The 19965-nt window shown below is 38.4% G+C and overlaps 1 protein-coding gene and 1 non-coding gene across 2 annotated transcripts in view; one reads left to right on the top strand and one right to left on the bottom strand.

Annotated features, from left to right (window-relative positions):
• Rorb (RAR related orphan receptor B) overlaps positions 1–18496 on the top strand; it is a 46734-nt gene extending 28238 nt beyond the window's left edge. The window contains exons 5-8 of the mRNA XM_027940114.2: positions 287–394; positions 1874–1984; positions 4814–4926; positions 18097–18496. Coding sequence (XP_027795915.2) covers positions 287–394; positions 1874–1984; positions 4814–4926; positions 18097–18252 — 488 coding nt within the window. The 3' untranslated portion in view covers positions 18253–18496. The remainder of the gene's footprint in view (positions 1–286; positions 395–1873; positions 1985–4813; positions 4927–18096) is intronic.
• LOC114096614 (small nucleolar RNA SNORD121A) lies at positions 14490–14569 on the bottom strand. Its single transcript, XR_003583458.1, has one exon. It is a non-coding gene; the product is annotated as a small nucleolar RNA SNORD121A (small nucleolar RNA).
• Positions 18497–19965: the final 1469 nt, after the last annotated feature.

Genomic DNA, 19965 nt, shown 5'->3' with positions numbered 1-19965 from the left:
ATCAGTCAAAAAATAGTAATAAATGCTTCCCCCAAAAAAGTGTTGTTGGTGCCCTCTATTTCAACTTTAAAGTATATTTTCTCTTTAATTTCCTCACATGATTATCAAGAGAGACTTATTTCTAAAATAGTTATCTTAGGGAAAAGAATCTTGAAGGGTTTCCGTATTGGGGTGTCTGTGTGCATCTGGGTCTGTGTTAAAGTTCTTGAACATCTCCACTTACACTCAGTAATAACTACTTCATTACTGGATACGTATACATGGTTTAATTTTTTTTAATTCTTAGGTTGCTTGGAAGTGGTTTTAGTGAGAATGTGCCGTGCCTTCAACCCATTAAACAACACTGTTCTGTTTGAAGGAAAATATGGAGGAATGCAAATGTTCAAAGCCTTAGGTAAGCTTCCTTTTGCCGCTGGTACAATTTTATTAGCTACCATAAACTTCTCCACTTGGACTTGAACTGCCAAGTGAAATGTCTTGATTCTTTAATGTGAGCTAGTATCTCATTATTCAGTAAGAGTAGGGCACAATGAGCCTCTGAACTTCATCCAACTCTGCTGGTCCTACAATTATGGCTAATCTAATAGGAAAGGAAGAAGAGAACTGTGGACCCTATTGAGTCTGCGCCTAAAACTTCATGAAAATAAAGATCAGCCATAATCTGAAAAATTGGGGAGGCACTGTAGGTCATTCTTTGCTGTTTACTGCTTCACAAATTATATTATATGGTGGTCTATGGAGGTGACCTCCTAAATTTCTTAGTAAATTCATAATCACTAGTCAAGATAATTAAAAGAGAAACTCTTCACTTGTTTTTCCTCCAGAGTAATGATGTTCTCCCTGTGATTTGTGAAACTCTGGGAGCACCTATAGAGTTGGGGGTCAAAATGATTCTCAGACCATTGTCACGGGAGGCACTGATAGAGTCGGTCTTTGTTTGGAAGGGCCGCGTATCATCGTGTCCAGTCATCAGTGTACAGCAGGGATAAGAAGAGCATTAACAAAGATGGGCTGATGCCAGGAAAGGTTTTAACCATTGATAATGCCATTTGTTCCATATCCTGTCCATGGACACCAAAGAAGGACACTGCTCTTTCACCTCCTGTGCTGTTAGCTGATACGGTAGTCAGCAACCAGCCCATCGAGGCTGGCAGTGTTTCCCTTCCACAGCTGACACACATCCAAGTTGTCCCCAAGGCTAGATTTTCAAGAAAGTAGGGAAAGCCTTGGCAAGCGACTTTAGTATATTTCCATCTTCATCAAATAAACATTTACCAGGGATAAGTGTAGAGAGGCATTATTGTCTTGGCAAAATTTACAGTGGCTAAGCTACTGACCTGTGTATCATACATCAGAAGGTCAAAATAAATAACTCTAGCTCCTCAATCAGATAGCCAGAGAAATTACCAAACTGACAGAAAGCTCATTTCCATCCTGTGAGAAGTGTCTTACATCTCAATTGAAGCCCCTAAACACTATCTATTGCTTAGGTTCAAATGGCACTAATACTGGCAGTCCTTAGCCCCTTTATGTAATGTTTTGGGTTTTCTATGAATGCTATCTCTATTATAAAAAATTCTCAAGTCATTTATTTGTAATTTGTTAGATGGAAATAATTTCAGGTTTATAGGATGGAATTCGGGTCATGTATTCCCATACCACATCCATGTCCCCCTCCCCATCACCTGGCCAAGATGTCGCCAAGTTTCCCTATTCTATAGTTAATATAAAATTACTATTTATGGCTAGGTGCTTAAAAATGTCTTTTCTACATGTCTAGTATCCAAATCCTTGAATAAGTTTTTGATCTTGAGACTTTTCTTACTCATCCACCTTCAGCCATTTTCCTTAAATTTTCCTTCTTTCCTTCTAGGTTCTGATGACCTAGTGAATGAAGCATTTGACTTTGCAAAGAATTTGTGTTCCTTGCAACTGACCGAAGAGGAGATTGCTTTGTTCTCATCTGCTGTTCTGATATCTCCAGGTACGGAGGCCTCGGATCCCTTACCTTTTTAAAAAAAACCTGCTTTACTATGTTTAACATCAGTTACACCCACCCAAGCCAAAGGGTTCAGGAAAAACTTTGAAAGAACTGTATTTTCTTTAGCAAGGTTTTGATATTTTCGGGTAATGCAAAGAGAAGCGACCTCAAGTTTATTCAAATGATGAATTTTGCCCTCAAAACAAGAGTAGGACCTATGGTAAGGATCATTCCAGATAAGCAAAATTGTTCCTTAGTAAATAAATAAAGATAGATAATGACCTGAGTTAATGGCTATGTTTTATTTTGACCTTAATAAAGGACACAGAAAAAAAAAGTCCAATAGAGTGAAACTTACAGAAATATACCTAAATGAAAGACCCAACATAAGGACTAAATGAGTAAAAACCAAAGGACACTTTCTCATCATTTATCCTCAAACACTTAACCTCTCAGAGCTTTAATTCCTTCATCTACAAAGTAAGGGGATTGGATTCCATAATAAAGGAAATGTTCCCTAGCTCAAAAATGTAACAAATTGCCAAAAAGTTTTAAAGAAGTTAATATGTGATATTTATGGATCAACTAGAGCAATTGAAATAATTTTTAAGTATATGCCAGCTTAAAATGTAATAATAAATAGCGTAAAACATGTAATCATGATAATATAATAAAAATAATATAATAATAAATATGTGCATCCCTTTCAACCAGAAAGAGAATTCAGAGTCCCTCTGTAGTCTGTTCAGTGATGTTCCTGGTCAAGAGAGAGCAGCAGCAGTATTGACAACTCTGTTGAGAGAAGAGCACATTCCTGCCTAGTTTTTAAGATCAAGAGATTCCTTTCTTTTTTAACAATTTGTCTCTGGAGGTAGATCACTTTTCCTCATACACTAACATAGTTTTCAGTGAGGCTGGAAGAAATAATTCTTACATGTCATATGAGACTACACCTTAGGTCTTTGACATGTTATTCTAGCTAAAATTGCCCATAATACCAACCTCTATACTTTTTTAAAATCAGGCTCTATTATTCCTAACATGATTCCTTAATGGTCTTATCAGAGTTTGATTTTCCAGTTTTTTTTTTTTTTAACTTGCTATAATTGGTTATTTAACCACTTTTTCAAAAATGAAAATTAGTTATCACTTTTACCAACAGTTACTTTTATGGCTCTAAAATCATGTTTTTCCTCTGGGCCTTTTGTATATATTCTAGAAAGTTTCACAGGCCTGAAAGCACAAAGATAGATGGAAGAAATGAAAGGAGACGTTTATTTCTGGGAACAACTGTATTCCAAATAATGTTCCTTTTAATTGTATTTGGTTGTTTTCATTGAGTATAGTTCAATAGGAGACTGAATCTAAGTCTGGATCTATGAGTGAGGGAGATGGTTTCGCTATGGTTTCTGGTTGCTCAAAGGAAGAGCTTTAAAGGATCTCTTTCCTCTTTGCATATGTTTGTGTTGAAGTCAGTACATTCCTAGCAAGGAATATTTAACACATGACATATCAAACTTAAATGAGTTGTGAAAATGATTGCCCAGGAGGAGGGCTAGCCTGGTCTTTATGAGTTGGAAATCAGCTGAGCTATTTAGCCTTTATCTCAAAATAACATGCTCTCATCGAGTTTTATAAAGTTTGGAAGCAGGAGATTTGGCTATCTCTGCCTAGTGTGGAATCTTCCAGCTCTGAGAGCAGACCCACACTCAGAGGCTGCACAATACCAAACACCCTGATTTGCCACTCTGGCTTAGCGCCATGTTCAAAACCAGGGAAGAGATTCCAGTCTGTGTCTGTCTCATGCTTATCCCAGCTTTTCCCCAGGTTCTTGACTTAGTAGTCACCGTCTATTCAACTCGAAATAGCTGAGGGAAGGGGAAGGGAGGGAACTTAATTTATTCTGATTGAAAATTGTCACTGAAGGCCTTTGTGCTCACTTACGTAAGAGTTTGCTTAACTCTTGGCTAGACTTGTCTTTGCCCTGTCTAGGGTTACAGAATTGGGTTTCTCACCTGACCTGAACTGTGTTGAGGAGGATCATGCCAAGTTATTTTCCATAAGTATTTATTCAGCATTTAGAGTTTCTAGGTGTCTCTTCATTGAAGGACCAAACTAAGGCATTGATGCTAAGCTGCATGTTATCACTAGGGTGTATAAAGCTTTTAGGCAGAAAGGAAGGAAGGAGTAGGAAGAAGGGTGAAAAGAGAGAAGTGTGGGAGAGAGTAAGGGAGGGAGGGAGCAAGTAAGGAAAGGACAGATTATCCTGTTCACCATTTAAACATTCAGTATAGAAAAAAATAGGATTTTAAAAAAGAAAACAGGATTCAGGGTAAATTTTTGAAATCAACTCATGTTTATGTTGCATAAAGTATAACATAACTTCAGTTCTATATGTGATGAAAGAATAAGCTGAGAAAAGGAAGGGATCCTGTATACCAACAATATTCCTGTATAATATTTTTTTCTCACTGCTATCATTGCTTTTCTTCACAAATCACTAATATCTACTTTGAAAGAAATTCAAAGCATCCAGAAAAGAGACATGCAGACTATCACAGACAATAAGAAACAAAAAGGAGTTTATTTGAACCATTGTCTTTTCCTCCAAATGAATGCCCTAAGTCATTCATTATACTATGCATTACTGACTTCATGGTATTATTGCTTATAAAATATTTATGTTTTATATATAATTATACATCTTCAGAAGCAATTTAGAACTACATAATTTGAAATGAATCTAAAACTCAGCACTTGTATATGTAGGTGAAATAAAACAAAGCTATATCCTGCCCCACCTTCTTACCCATTTTTTTTTTCTTTTGTCAGACCGAGCCTGGCTGATAGAACCAAGGAAGGTCCAGAAACTTCAGGAAAAAATTTATTTTGCACTTCAACATGTGATTCAGAAGAATCACCTGGATGATGAGACCTTGGCAAAGGTAAGTCCCTCAGATCACAAACCCACTGTCACCAAAAGAGAGTGCAGGGTTCTTACAAAGCAAGGGAACTTTCTCAGCAGCAAACATTTCTGAAAGTTACCAAAAGCTGCTTAACTTTAGAGGTGTACATTTTTAAAAGGAGAACAGTAAATTATGGTAGATGGAGAGGAGGTTGGCTTTCTTAAAGGAGGAGGATACTGGCAGGTCTGAACCCAGAGTGCAGGAAGACAAAGCAAAGGAACTGTGGGTGTTTCCTCAAAGGAAGACAAGCTTGATGCAAGGAAATAAGTGTTTGAAATTCATATGTAATGAAAGAAAAGACTTTGTGCCAGGTCCTGAGTCAGATCTGGGCACAATTAAGAGTAATTGGATTTTTATTGAAAATTAGGAATCGGTGTCAAACAATGAGACTTGTTGAACAGGGTGGTGGGGGCGACTGCTGTGTGAAATAGTGAGCTCCTTGTCACTGGTCACATTCTAGTAGAGACTGCCTGGTCGCCTCTCAGGCATATTGTAAATAACAGTTTTCTGCCCAAAGTGGAAGATTAGTCTGATGACTTGTAAGTTTCCCTTCAACTCTAATCTCTTCATGCAAGACTTGCCCTGGGGTTCTTTCAAAATGGTGAAGCATCCCAGGAGCAAAATACATGCAACATGACATCAATTTCTTGATTTAGCTTAATTAAGAATGATGATCTTTAAGAAGAGTAGTGAGAAAAGTTGTTTACCAAAGAAACATATTCATAAAAGGAAGAAGTAATCTTCAATGATTGATAGCTAGCATTATTTTAAATCTTAAAGTATCTTTAATTTCTTAAGAACTAAAAAAAATTTAGAGGGATATTATTTTCAATTTTGAAGTATCTCTGATTTCTTAAGAACTGGATTTTTTTTAAGAGAGTAAGAAACTGGAAAATTGAGCTTATTCTTGGTTAAAGATAATAGGAATCCTACTCTTTATATTTTTATCATTAAATTCTCCCACTCTGCCCTTGAAATTCTTTATTTAAAAAAGGGGGGAGGGTAAAGACTCTATTTGGAGACATCATCAGATTTTACTTTGCACATACAGAGAACTGCTATAAAAAACCTCCAAGAGTTAAATATGCTACTTCATTATGGTAACATTTTGTTAAAATTAATGCATCACTAGGAAGAACATTTCCACACTCACTGTGCAGTGATAACTCTCTTTGATGTAACTTTTCACTTATTATGTGATCAAGGACAAGCCACCTGCTTTCTGCACCTCAGTTTTCTCCCAGTCAGGAGCAAAACTTTAACTTGCTTTCAGATTCACTGGGCAGAAAAAAATGGTAACAGGATCATAAGCGCGTGTCTCTGTCATTGCTTGATAACATATATGCATGAACACACCTGGTTAATTAACGTGGAGATGTGTTTCTTGCATTTGAGATCTCCTGAAGACTTTGGTCTCCATGTTTACCATTCTAAAGTAAAGTTCTTGAAAAGGAAAACTGAGTTAGATGAAAGCTCTTGCTCTTTTACTTGGTGAGATTGTCAGTTTGCCTGAAAACCCTGGTCTCTTAATCTACAGAAGGAGGATTACACTTTTTTGCTCCTATAAAGATGTGTTGTGGGGTTGTGGTTATTCTCTCCTTGGAGGGTAAAAGGTTCATGTGGACACCTTGTTATACACCCTGGTGGCCTGTGGGGATTTGAAGTATTTGAGGTTTTAGAAAAAAGACAGAGAAATTGAAAAGTAAAAGACATTTGATGGCAAGAAAAAAACTACAGCAATGACTATAGGTTAGCTCAATTCTCCTTTTGCCATCTTTAGGAAAAAAACACACAATTTTATCCTTTATTTATAAAGAGATAATGTTATAAAGTTGGGAGCCAGAGAAAACATTAGAAGAAGTTTTTTTTTGTTTTGTTTTGTTTTGTTTTTATAAAATTCCCTGGAACCAGTTCACAAAGAACTGCTTCCACAAGCCATATGCAGATATTGGGTTTTGTATGGACCCCTCTTTGTAGCAGTCATAATTTTAATAGGATGCTATTTGAATTAAAGTGGAAGGACTATAAAATGAAATGAGAACTGGACTCTCTTTTATACCAGTTCTGAATGGTGTGGACTCAGATATGGGATTCCATTTGTGTGAGCCTCAGATTTATCATCAAGGCTGGTGCCATTTGTGAATCTCTCCAGTTCCTGACTGTTTTAACATTCTGAAGACAAATACACTCTCAGTATGCAAAATATCGTATCAGCTTTCTGACATTGTGACAAAATACCTGATATAAACAACTCATGAGGAGGAAAGGTTTGTTTTGGTTCACAGTTTGAGAGGTTTCAGGGCACAGTTGATTGGCTTCATTGTTTTGGGGTCTGTGGCAGGGCAGACATGGTAACAAGGAATATGTGGTGAAGTCAAGTTGCTCACTTTATGGCAACCTGAAAGCAGAGAGACAGGACGGGATTGGAGTCCCAATATCTGCTTCAAGGGCACACCCCAAGTGACCTAACTTCCTCCCACTAGGCCCCACTTCTTAAAGGTTCTACCTCCCAATAGTGTCATAGACTTGCAAACAAGCCTTTAGAATCTGGGCCTTCTAGATGCATTTAAGATCTCAACCATCACAGATGCCCTTTCATTGAACTCCCCCAAAGGAAAAGTTTTGTTCAAACCTAAGAGGAACTCTTCCACCCAACTTTCAAGAGAGCTTCTTCTCTCTTCAAGTCATGGACCTCCTCTACCTCCATAATATCCCTTAGACAGTGATGACCCTTCTTAATATTTGTTATTCATAGAACCCCTGGGACTATAAAACGCCTATCTAGAAAAAGGCACACATACACAAAATGTTGTATTCAAGTCTGGAGGCTCGAGTTGAATCCCCAGTAGATGGGGAGGGGTTAGCATTTAGATCTCCTTTCTGTGTATGGTATAAAAGACTATTTATACCACTGACCAGTTTGACCATGAACAGGTGCAACAGACATCAGGATAAGATACTGGGGAAATACAGTCAATAAACATCATTCTGAAAGAAAAATGACTCCAACACACTTTCTATACACCCACTTCCTGAAATTAAAGTTCAGTGTTTTGTGCCTTTGGCCAAATTTAAACTTTGAAAATGCAGAGATCCTGTACCCATAAACTAAGAAGCTTGAGTTCTCATATATTAATTAGCTTTTTTGTTGTTGTTTTTTTGTTGGGTGAATTGGGGACTAGAGAAAATATCATATTAAAGAATTTAGTTTCCTCTCTCAGCATCATAATGATATGTAGCATATTTATATTAAACTGTCAGAGTCACTTACTAGCCAAGTGATCCAGAACTCTGATTTAAACTCTCCATTTCCTCATTAATACCATATGACTAAAGATAGCACCAGTGTCAAAAGGTTATTTTGAGGACTAAATGAGATTAAATATAAGTAATCTGCCTAATCCATAATAGGTAACATGTGAACACTGTTGCTGTTATTGTATTAGTTGTTGGAGTTGACAGAGGAAATCTCATTTCATCTGGAAAATGTTTATCCAAGAGATGGTATATGTTGGCTAATCACTGAAGGATGAAAACTTTTCGAAAGATGGAAGTTGGGAGGTTGGGGAAGTAAAGAATGGCATTCCACGTGATGGGGGCGATGGTATGGAGGTAGAAAAGTATAAGGTATGTTCAGACTATAAATAATAGTTAGATTTGGCTGGATCCCGGATTTGAGAAGCCAGGAAATGAGATAACACTGGTCACTCTCACTAAAGCTCATGAAAAAAAATAAATATACATATATATTTTTAAGCCCCATATGACTAGAGGAGGCAGCCCATCTGTTCTCTGGGCTTCATTTTCCTTGTCTGGGAAATGAGTAGGTTGGACTGCCTGGTCTTTAAGGTCCCTTCAGTATAACATCTTTCATGCCCAGAAGAGAAAAACAAAGGTTCCTTCTCACAGCTTTTGCCCTCCAGTTCAGGGTACTGTGTGATTATTTAAGGACTCTTTAGATGTTTTGCCATAATTAAAAAAAAAAAAAAAGTGAAGAAAAAGACGGATTTTGCCATGTCTTGCTGATTCCAATTAGTACTCTGTGCACCCTGATCATTTAGTTTGAGATGCTCTTCTAGCCCCAAAGCTGCATAGTGTAAAATGTTTATAAAGCCAAAGGCCAGCATCTCTGTCAGGATTCCAGGAGGGGCTCCGTCTCCTTGGGTATTTAGTGCTGCCATGACTCATTTTGATGGAGTTTCTTCCTAGGTGAGGACCTGTGGTAATTCAGAACCTGGTACTCTTGCTTCTCTCAGTTGAGAATGTCAGGGTCCCTGCTGAGGCAGAGAAAAGGGTAGAAAATCACTGGGAACATATGAACTGTAAAGACCATTGGTGTTTCAGTTCTCTGGCAACTTCATTACCAGTCACTAAACCTGCCCCTCTTGTTGCCCTGACTGAAGTTGCTGAGACAGGAACTGGAAGAGGAGCCCGGTCCTCAAGCCAGGCTGTGGCAAAGCACCGGCTGTTTTAACATTCTGAGGACAAATACACTCTCAGTGTACAGAATACTGTGTCAGCTTTCTGCCACTGTGACAAAATACCTGATGTAAACAACTCATGAGGAGAAAAGGTTTGTTTTGGTTTAAGGGCAAAGCTTGGATCTGTACATCTTGCGCACATCTTGCCCTCAGGTGCATGTTTCCAACTCTTTTTGAAATGTGGTCTTTGGGTCAGGCCCATAACTGGAGGCAGGTGTGATGTATGCTTCTCAATTAAGCCCTTCTTTTTGTGCCTCCTGGATAACTAGAGTCATGAAATATTGTTAGGTAGTGTATGTATTTTTCCCAGCATTCCTGAAAAGATATAGAACACTCTTGTGTTGTGTTCTTGACCAAAGTTATATTGAGAAGTGTAAAGTAGCAAACTAAGGAGAAGTTTCTGGAGAAGTACCTCAGACTTCAAAGCCCACTCAGTCCTCCATGTGCACACCAAGAGGGAATTCTGCTTTTCATTTTGCCACAGATGTAACACGTCAGTGAATCCATGCCTTCCCTTCACATCTCCAAATCTGTCTAAATCCTTGTGCCTTGCCACATTATATAGATGCCAGCTTTCCAGGAATCCTGGGACACACCATACTTCTCCATACTTCTAGTGGCTTTACACCCACAGTTGTATCCTGATAATCCTTTCTAACTCTTCCAGCATGTGGTAGTATCTGTAGTAATTTTGCTGAAGATCAGAATCTCATTCCTCTCTTTCTTCCTATTCCTGGCTGGCCAGAGAGTTCTTGTCTGTCCACCCTCTCTTTTCTGGTTAGTCTTCTTAAGCTCTTGCTGTACATGAGCATGTGTCAGCCATGTCCCTTTATGCAATCATTTCCCCAGTACAGGAAAGAAGAGAAAAGGGTGGGAAGAGAGGGGCACTGAGAGAGAGGAATGGAGAAAAAGAAAATGCAGTGGAGATTCAAGGTTAGTTGTGGCCAAGAAGAACTGGATCAAGTGGTGACAAATCTCCTCCTTTGAGGTTTAACTCCATCTCAGATATTTTGCTTGGTTCATGACCACTGCCAAGTGGGCTACCGTGGAGACAGCTGCTTCCTTTCAGCACAGCCCCAGAGAAAACACTAGAACTTTTTCCTGATTCCCCACAACATCACTGCAAAGTCCCACTTTTCAAATAGACAATAATACATATGGACTATGGCATAAGGGGATCAACCTGAATCCAAGTAGTCAGGCTAAATGGTCCAACTTTACCCAACACAGCATACATGCACTGTTTTCCAGGAGGCCTTGGGAGGTGAGGGAGGGGCCTCCCTTTGTTTTTTGGTCTTTTGACCTATTTAGGCATGAACGCCTTAAACACCTACATTGCAAGATACGCAAGATCGCCTTCCTTGGCCTCTAGGCCTACATTTACACCGATCTTAAAGACCTACAATGTAAAATGTCTCATTTGTACTTTCTCTGTTTATATGTTGAAGTAACACTTTGGTATTTTAAGTTAAATCAAATTAATATCACCTGTTTCTTTTTACTTTTTCTAGTGTGGCTGTTAGATATTTATAGATTACTTCTAAAGCCTACATTATATTTCTATTCAGCATCACTAATCTGGACTCTCTGAAGTTCAGACAAGAGGGAAGTTTACCCCTCCTGCCTACTTCACACATAGCCTCTTGAGGCCATCATTCTGTCTGAGCAAAAATCTCTTATCTAGGTAAGGGTCCAGAGCACTGCCTTCACCTTCCAGGTGAGGCACTCTCTAGAGAAGACAGCCTCAATTAGCCACAGCTTTCAAACTGCAAAAGAAAGACTCACTTGGAAATAGGTAAAGTAGGAAAGGTTTCTAAGTTTCATCCATTTTAATTACTCAACAAATATTTATTGCAGTTCAAATATGCAAAATATATAAACGTATAGGAGCTATAAATTTACGTGACCCAGAGAGAAAATACAAAGTATCTCCATGACTAAAATGAAAAGCAATGCATGATTGAAATCATATAACTCATAAAAACAGTGGTAATAATGCATTTACCATGGATCATGCACTAGCTATACTGATGGATTCTGAATGTACTGATATTTAACTTTCAAAACTCCAGTTTTTTAAATCTCATTTTAAAATAGAGAAAGTTAAAAATTCAAGCAACCGTGTATTTTGCCCAAAGTTAACTAGCTTGAAAAGGTAAGACCAGAATTTGAACCCAATTAGGCCAATTTCTGTACCTGAACAGTTAATTCGTGGGGAGCTGCTCCTAAATGTTTGAGAGGCTCAGAAAGAGTCACTTCTGCTCAGGTATCTGGAAACTTCCAACTTCCCCCCAAACTTATAGTAAATCAAGCTGGTAAGGTACCTGCCAACAGGTTCACTAACTCCTTAATTCCTGTCCTAGCCTAAAGATAACAAAACTGTTTCATCAACATGAAAAGGAAGCTTGTCTTTCAGTGAATGATAATACCAAGTTATTGACTCAAAGCCTAAAAGATGGAAGGCTTCAACAACCCCATGTATATGTGAATATTTGAAATTTTACTTGAAACGACTCACCTTGCCACTCTCATATTAGTAGTTCTCTTATGATACGAATAAGAAGAAAAAATCACGTTGCTCAGAGACTCTATGGAACAAACACTGAGAGATCATGAAAACTGAAAAAGGTCATTTGCACTGATTTTCAATACTTTCTCCATGAGATCAAAACAGACCACACTGTGATTAATAATGGAATGTTTATGCCTAAATCCAGCACCTTGCTTAATCTTCCTGAAAGGCCCTGGATGTTATATTAGAATTTTCAGTAGGTGGGACTAAAGATTCTGGTTTAATTTCATCTCGAAATTAGTGCAGTCTAATCAGAACTTGAGGAGCCACTTCCCAGATGATGTGACTTGTGGTCTCAACCTCTTCATTCTGTTTGCCAGGAATGTGTTTTATGTGTTAAAAAAGTCTATAGGGCTGGGATTGTGGCTCAGCAGTACAGCGTTCACCTAGGACATGCGAGGCCCTGGGTTCGATCCTCAGCACCACATAATAATAAAATAAAGATATTATGTCCATCTACAACTAAAAATAAAACATTTTTTAAAAAAGTCTATAGTTCATTTAGAATAAAACACATATACTGAAAAGTACTAATATCATTACTGCATATCTCAGTGAATTCTTACAAAGTTAACCTACCTGGTAACCACTTCTCAGGCACTCCAGAACGCCCCCCCTCAGGCTTCTACTATATAGTAAATACCCATTTTAAAAAATCACAAGAATAGGCAAAATTATAGAAAATAACTCAACAATGCCCCCACATTTTTAAATTTCAAATCTATACTCAAGAAACCCAGCTCTCCCCTGGGACAGTTTTCTACTTGAACCTACATTCATTGTGAATATGTACTATATGCCAGGTACAAGGAGAAAATGGTGAAGGATTCATGGCAGTTTCCTTAAAGAACACCAGTGAGGGGCTTGATTATTTCAGTCTATTTTAGCAGTTGACAGTTTGCTAGCATACACTATATGCCCAACACCCTAAAATTCCAAGGGTTGTCCATCAGATTAAAGGTCTGTAAATGAGAAGAGAGGTTTGGGTATTATTCCGCACTCATCAAGTTGCAAGTTAATACATTCATTGGGATTCTTTGGTTACAAGTAACAGGAACCAATTCCAGCTAGCTTAAGCAAAATAATAAAATAACAAATAATGAAGAATTTATCACAAAACCTAAAATCAAGCTTTCGACATCCCCCCCCCATTCAAGAAGGTACTAAATAAAATAAGGAATTGAGAAGCCTTAGGAACTCTGCATCTCATACATATTTTCCTACTTTAAATATCTACTTCAGTGTTCCTCCTTTCTGAACACCAGTTTTCTCTGGTCCACATGGTGAAATACAGCCAGCCCTTGGCTCCTTAGGTTACTTGCAGTCTCTGCTACATTTAGAAAGTACCTTACAGGCTCTGTCTGATTCCCAGTTCCAGCCCCGGTTAAGTTGAAGTGTCCACTTCCACTTTAGCCAACAATGTCCAGGGTAGAAAGAACATGCCCCATAACACGGATGCCAAGATTGGTGTAGGGGTGGTGGGCAGAGGGCTAATGACCTGGAAATATATCTCAAGTTCAATATCATAATTCGAATCCTAGTGTCTAGGTTTGGTCAAACAAAAATCACAAAGAGCAATGTGAATGGCCAGGCAACATGGATGTATTCAGCCTCACTTCATGTGTTTTTATCCGGGCTTCCGAAGTTTCTTCCACTTTGATCAAACCATTGCTAGCTTCCTGGCTTCCTGGTGGCCTGGAAACCCACATGAACAAGATTACTAGTTTTACCCTCTGCATGTCCCATTTTTCCAACATCAAATGTGCCAGTTATAAAATTGTGAGTTTTCTCATGAAACCACACTGTGGAGAGAAGCATAGGATTATTATCTCTTCTCAAACAGCCGCTTTTTCTTCTTGTAGACCCCTGTAGGTATAAGCTGAAGCTTCCTTCTTATAAGAAATGCTTGTCATAAGAAAGAGATGAGTGTGAAAATGGCTTTTTATAGACCCTCTGTCTACTTCTGCTATGGGGATTATTTAAACATGAAGGAATTTCATGATGATTTGAAATTGACTACCCCCTCCATCTCCAAGTGCTTCTGGATCACCTCCCCAGCTGTTTAAAAAGTTGTTGAGCCATTAACTGCTGCTGAGGCTGCTCTGAGCTCCCTTTGAAATGGGGGTCCCCCAGCTGCAGTACATAATATTAATGAGCAATAAGTGACTGCCTGCTGTCTTCCCCACCAGGCCCTTCTGGGCTCTGACAAGTGCTGCCACTGCCTTCGCATGGCCTCCTGGCCCTTCATGCTGCTGTGGTGGATGTCACTATCAGCACTTCTGTACCTGCAGCTGATTGGATGTCTCTCAACCAGCCTCTTCTGGTACTGCAGAGGTTGAGGAAGTTTTGCTTTTTCAGCGCACCTTGCTGAAATTGTCCAGGTGCTCTTTGACCATTCGACCCATTCTACAGATGAACAAAAGGGACGGGATCCAAAACCCATAAAAAATGGCAGAACCAGGCTCTTCCGAGACAGCAGCTCCCCCTGCCCCAAGGAAACTCAGTATTTAAATTCCACATGGAAACATCAGATATGTGCTTGGAAATTATCTCATCATTGTTTCAAGACACCAACTTTTAGCATAAAGGGGCAAGAGTCCAATATTCACTTTCCAAAGTGAAACACACTGTTACATATTTCCAGTCAAAAGAGCAATCGCTGAAGAATCTCAGTCATCCTCTTTTGCATTTAATTTCTCATACCTTCCCTTCATTAAAGGAGAAGAAAAATGCTTGAAGAACTATAGTACATAGGATTCTTCTTTATAAATCACAGTTAATAAAATGAGCAACTTGTTTTATTGCTATAAGAAAATGGAAAATCAATATGATTTTGCTTTTTCATTTTTATAGAAGTAAGTAGCTGATTTCCCCATGCACTAACACATAATAGACAAAGACTCGATTTTTAGAGGTTGGTTAGGGCTAAGTTGGTTTCCTGCCCCTCTGAGTTATTTGACTGAATTAGATGGCCTTGGCGATTTCTCTCCTTGAAAGAAGGATTCTGTAGGAATGGAAGCATGGCAGTTGCTTGTGTGTGACACCACTATGTGCCAGGCACCACTGGAAAACTTATGTGTTGGTTCATTAAATCCTTCAATATCCCTCTGAGGGAGGTAATGTTACAATCAGAATTTGACCAATAAGATAATTGAGAGGTTAAGTGACTCACCCAAAGTCATATAACTGTAAATGGCAGAACTAGTATCTGAATCCAGTCTGACTTGAAAACCCATGTTCTTTATCCTAGACTACTTCTCTTTGTGTGTCACAGGGAAAACTCTAGAAGTTCATTACTTGTCCCAGGGCATATAATAGAACTTGGAGAATGCAATCTTCCCTCTCTCCTTTTTTTGGGGGGTAGGGTTGGTGCTGAGGATTGAACCGAGGGCCTTACACATGCTAGACAAGTGTTCTACCACTGAATTACATCACCAACCCTCAACTTTCTCTTTCTAGATTATAATAATGTCATCGTCTGCCTTCTGAAAAAGAGATTGACACTCAACTACCAGGACTGTTTAAAATACAATACAGAGTTTACTTTCCAGTTTTGAAAGCCAGTTGTAGATTTATAAGATACAAACAACTAAAGCAGTGTTGCTCAAAGTCTGTTCCATAGACATGAGTTTTGTGGAGAATATTTGTGTCAAACGTGAATCTGAGTGCTACCCAGACTTACTGATACCGAATCCCCAAGGAGTAGATCCCAGCAATCTGCCTTTTTAGGAAGCACCCCGGTGATTCTTAGGCACACTAAAGATTGACAGTCATTATAGAGTTGCATCTGAAAGTTTCAGGAGCTCTGCACATCAATTCAATAGTAGACGACTATAGAAAGCTTTCAAAGCCTCTCTGCATTCAATAGCTATTTCAGGGAGAATTGTAATGTGCAGGAAGTGTTCCTAAATTGTTGCAGTTTCCTTCTGGGTGAGCCAGCTGGTTAAGAGAGCTTGAATGATTTCCCAAGGGACTCAGTTAAGTGGACACCCTCACACTCTAGAAAATAAAGTTTTCCACCACGGTCTCAATGTGAGATTGCAGAATGGGCTTCTGATTATCTTTATTTTTACTTAAAACTCTTTCAAAGACTACAACATAGACCATGAGGGCTTCCATAATGTGGCCATGTGCATCTCTCCATCTTTATCCCCAAACATGCTCACCTCCTGCTGCAACGACCCTGAGCTGCCCTCACTTCTTCCAAGGCACTAAGTGCCACAGCATCTTTGCCTGTGATTTGGGGGTATATTATGTGTCTCCTCCCCATCACCTACTTAGCTCTCACTGTTCCTTCAGAGCTCAGATCCACAGTCACCTTCTCAGGGCAGCATTCCCTGGGTCTGCCACAAGAAGGGAGAGCATCCTATTATCCACCGCCATGCCGCCGTTCTTCTACAGCGCTCCACAGTTTTTCCATCTGCGTTTGACAGTGTGGTAACTTTATTCCCATCTGTCTTCACAAGTAGACTACAAACAAGAACCATAACTATTTTGTGCATTCTGGTGTGTAACTGAAGACCTGTCACATAGTAAACATGCAATTAATCGCTGTGGAGTATCATGAATGAAAAAATGTAATTCATAATGTTGGAAAGAAAGTCTGCATTCTCAATCAAAAGTTTCACATCCATTCTGTAGACAAAGATTCCACAGTTTTCATTTGTATCCCTTTTTAAAGAGAAGTGGAGATGGCTAGGTTGGAAAGTCTGAACCCCCAAATATCTTTATGGATTCTCGATCCTTTTAGTGTATCAACAGCTTTAATCCCAACGCCATTTTAAAATTGTTCATAGTATGCTTAGTCAGTCATTAGTTGTTAAAAGGAACATTAATGAAAGAGTGCAATTTTCTAATGTTGAAAAACCATAAAGTAACTATTTCCTCTTTTACTTCAAAGGCTGAAATGGATTTTTGTCATTTAATGGGACAGGAAGTGCAATGAGCTTAATTGGTGATAAGATTGGTTTTATTTAATTGTATTTTATCATCATCATTTTCAAGGGTATCTTAGTCAGCTATATAAACCATCACACTTATAGAGTGGTCTGTATAGAAGAACATACCTCATTCCTCACGGTAATATGACCATGAGGACATTTGTTTAAGCTAATTTGACACTAAAGGATAGATTTGATGTGCTCCTAACATGCAGGATGTTAAAAGCTAGAATTGCTCATCTCCTTAGACCTGCCCAGCATTTAACAAACTATAGACCTTCTAAATGGTTATAAAACATTGTCTTAGGGGTAGTTTAACTCAAAAAGTTACATCCTACACGAGACCTATACATCAAAATCTAGCAATTTCAAGTGAATATTCTCCCACTCATTTTTAAATACCTCCCTAAAGTTGCTAAATGCCAGTGACCTCCCACAATCTTTCTTGATTAGGCATAGGTTTCATTTTATTCCTTATAATAGAAAGGGATTAGAGAGGCACAGGTAAGTTTAGAGAGTTGGAGAGTCAGCAGTACAGATAATTATGGATTTACCTCACACCGTTTGTCAAACTTACCTAACATTATCACCTTCTACAGCAAAACATCTAATATTCATGTCGTACAAGTATGTAGGAGTTGAGAGATGATAACAGTATTATCTAATAATTATGTTCTGCACCTACAGCATTCTTAACACTTTTTTAAGAATTAACTTGTTCAGTCCCCCCAAGAACCTAACAAAGTAGACACCATTAGTAAGCCCATTTTACAACAGCGAAAACTGAGACAGAATTATGTCACAGCCACAGTATCATTAGGCTATTTTGGAAGCAGGATTTCCATTCAGGCATCCCGTCTGCACAGCACCCACTCCTAACTACTAAAGCAGACGATTTCCCATACATTCTTTATTTTCAAACAGTGAATCAGGAAGCTTGGCCCTGCTTTCTTTTCTTCTCTTAATTTTTCCTTAGGAGATGCGAAGAGAGGTGTAGTTTTGTTTTGTTCTAAAGAGAAGCGGAAAGTGAGCGTTCATTCTTTCTGAACATCTTTTTCCAAAGCCATTTACCTTTTTCTGGGGCTAGGAAAGACTGAGAAGACAGAGCACTAATGAGTTCTCTCTTTGTCTCCCTCCCTGTTTCTCCATTCTGCAGTTAATAGCCAAGATACCAACCATCACGGCAGTTTGCAACTTGCACGGGGAGAAGCTGCAGGTATTTAAGCAATCTCATCCTGACATAGTGAATACACTGTTTCCTCCATTATACAAGGAGCTCTTTAACCCTGACTGTGCCACCGTCTGCAAATGAAGGGGACGAGAGAACTGGCTCACAGTCGTGGAGTACACCACCATTAAGACGAAAGCAATGTGTTCATGAAGACTTAAGAAAAATGTCACTACTGCAACATTAGGAATGTCCTGCACTTCATAGAGTTATTTTTCACCGCTACAGTTTGAAGAATGTAAATATGCACCTGAGTGGGGCTCTTTTGTTTGTTTGTTTTGAAATGACCATAAATATACAAATATAGGACACCGGGTGTTATCTTTTTTTTTTTTAATTTTATTCGGGTATGTTTTGGAGACAACTGTTTATAGAATTTTATTGTAGATATATACAAGAACAGAGCGGTACTTTACATGATTACTTTTCCTGTTGATTGTTCAAATATAATTTAAGAAAATTCCACTTAATAGGCTTATCTATTTCTATGTTTTTAGATAGTTGATGCATGTGTAAATTTGTAGCTGTCTTGGAAAGTACTGTGCATGTATGTAATAACTATATAATATGTGGAATATTATATATGACTATTACTTATACATGCACACGCACTGTGGCTTAAAATACCATACCTACTAGCAAGGGAGGTTCAGTCAGACTCTCTTATATTATTTACCTTCTGTGTTATGTGTTACTTTTATGTTAGACAATCAGGGTTTGTTTTTTCAGCCAGAGTTTTCATCTATAGTCAACAGCAGATCGGTACCAGCTCAGAAATAAGTCTACAAAGAAATCCATGTAATGCACAGCCTCTGTATAAAAACTCTTATTTCTATCAGTGACATCAAAGCCTTGTCAAGATGGTCCCATACTGAGTTGGGGGAAAGACTTTGGAGCCATTTTCCTGTTTTGAGAATTGGGCTGCAGATAATATTGAAAGGCATGGGATGCTTTTTGACCAAACAATTAGACATTTCCTGTTTTATACCAGAACATATAAAACACTGTTTTTCTTAGGGTTTGGATTTCTGGTTGTGACAAAAACTTGATTTTGGTGCTCAGTGTCTTCAACCAATACGGTCTGTGCATTATTACCACCAGCCATTTGCTCTAGAAAAATAACAGTAAAAAAAGTAAACCAGTTCCCAGTGTCCATCGCCATTTGGGGTAAACATTTTCTCTCTAATCATTTTTTGACAAAGAGGCAGAAGTAGAACATACAAGGTTAAAAAGTATTTCTTGATATTCATCCTTATGTATTTGTTAGAAAAAACATAAAAATGGGGGAGGCAGAGCTTTCTATGTCATTCTAGCCTGGGGCTTCTAATTTTCTTCAACTCCAAAACACTGTATTATTAAAATATAGCAAAAACTTGACAGATTGAAAAATATATATTTATTCTATGGAAGGAATATACCCAATGCCACAACTACTTTCTCTGCAGTTTGAAATTGCATTATCCATCCATCCTAGATTATATTTTTAGGAACCCTTAAACTTACAGAATGCAAGAGTGACATCAAAATCAGAGAATTTGGGCATTCTTGTATAAGTTCTCATCTCTCAGGTAAAATTAAGCATAAATTCCAAGACATTTGTTTTGTCCATGTCCCTGAGGCCTATGTCTTTGGTATTATCTGAGCCAAAGTAAGATTGTTAAAAATGGAAACTATGAGAGAAATTTACATTAAGACAGTGAAAATTACAATCTCCTTAAGTGTAGGCCAGACTGTGCATAAAGACCTGCCATTTTTCCCTTATCAAACACACAGCGCTCCCCCCTCCTTTCTCTCTCT

Source organism: Marmota flaviventris, chromosome 13 (genome assembly GCF_047511675.1).
Source record: "Marmota flaviventris isolate mMarFla1 chromosome 13, mMarFla1.hap1, whole genome shotgun sequence".
NCBI classification, from domain to species: domain Eukaryota; kingdom Metazoa; phylum Chordata; class Mammalia; order Rodentia; family Sciuridae; genus Marmota; species Marmota flaviventris.
Note: the sequence above shows the minus strand (reverse complement) of the source record. Positions and strands in the feature narration are given on the sequence as shown.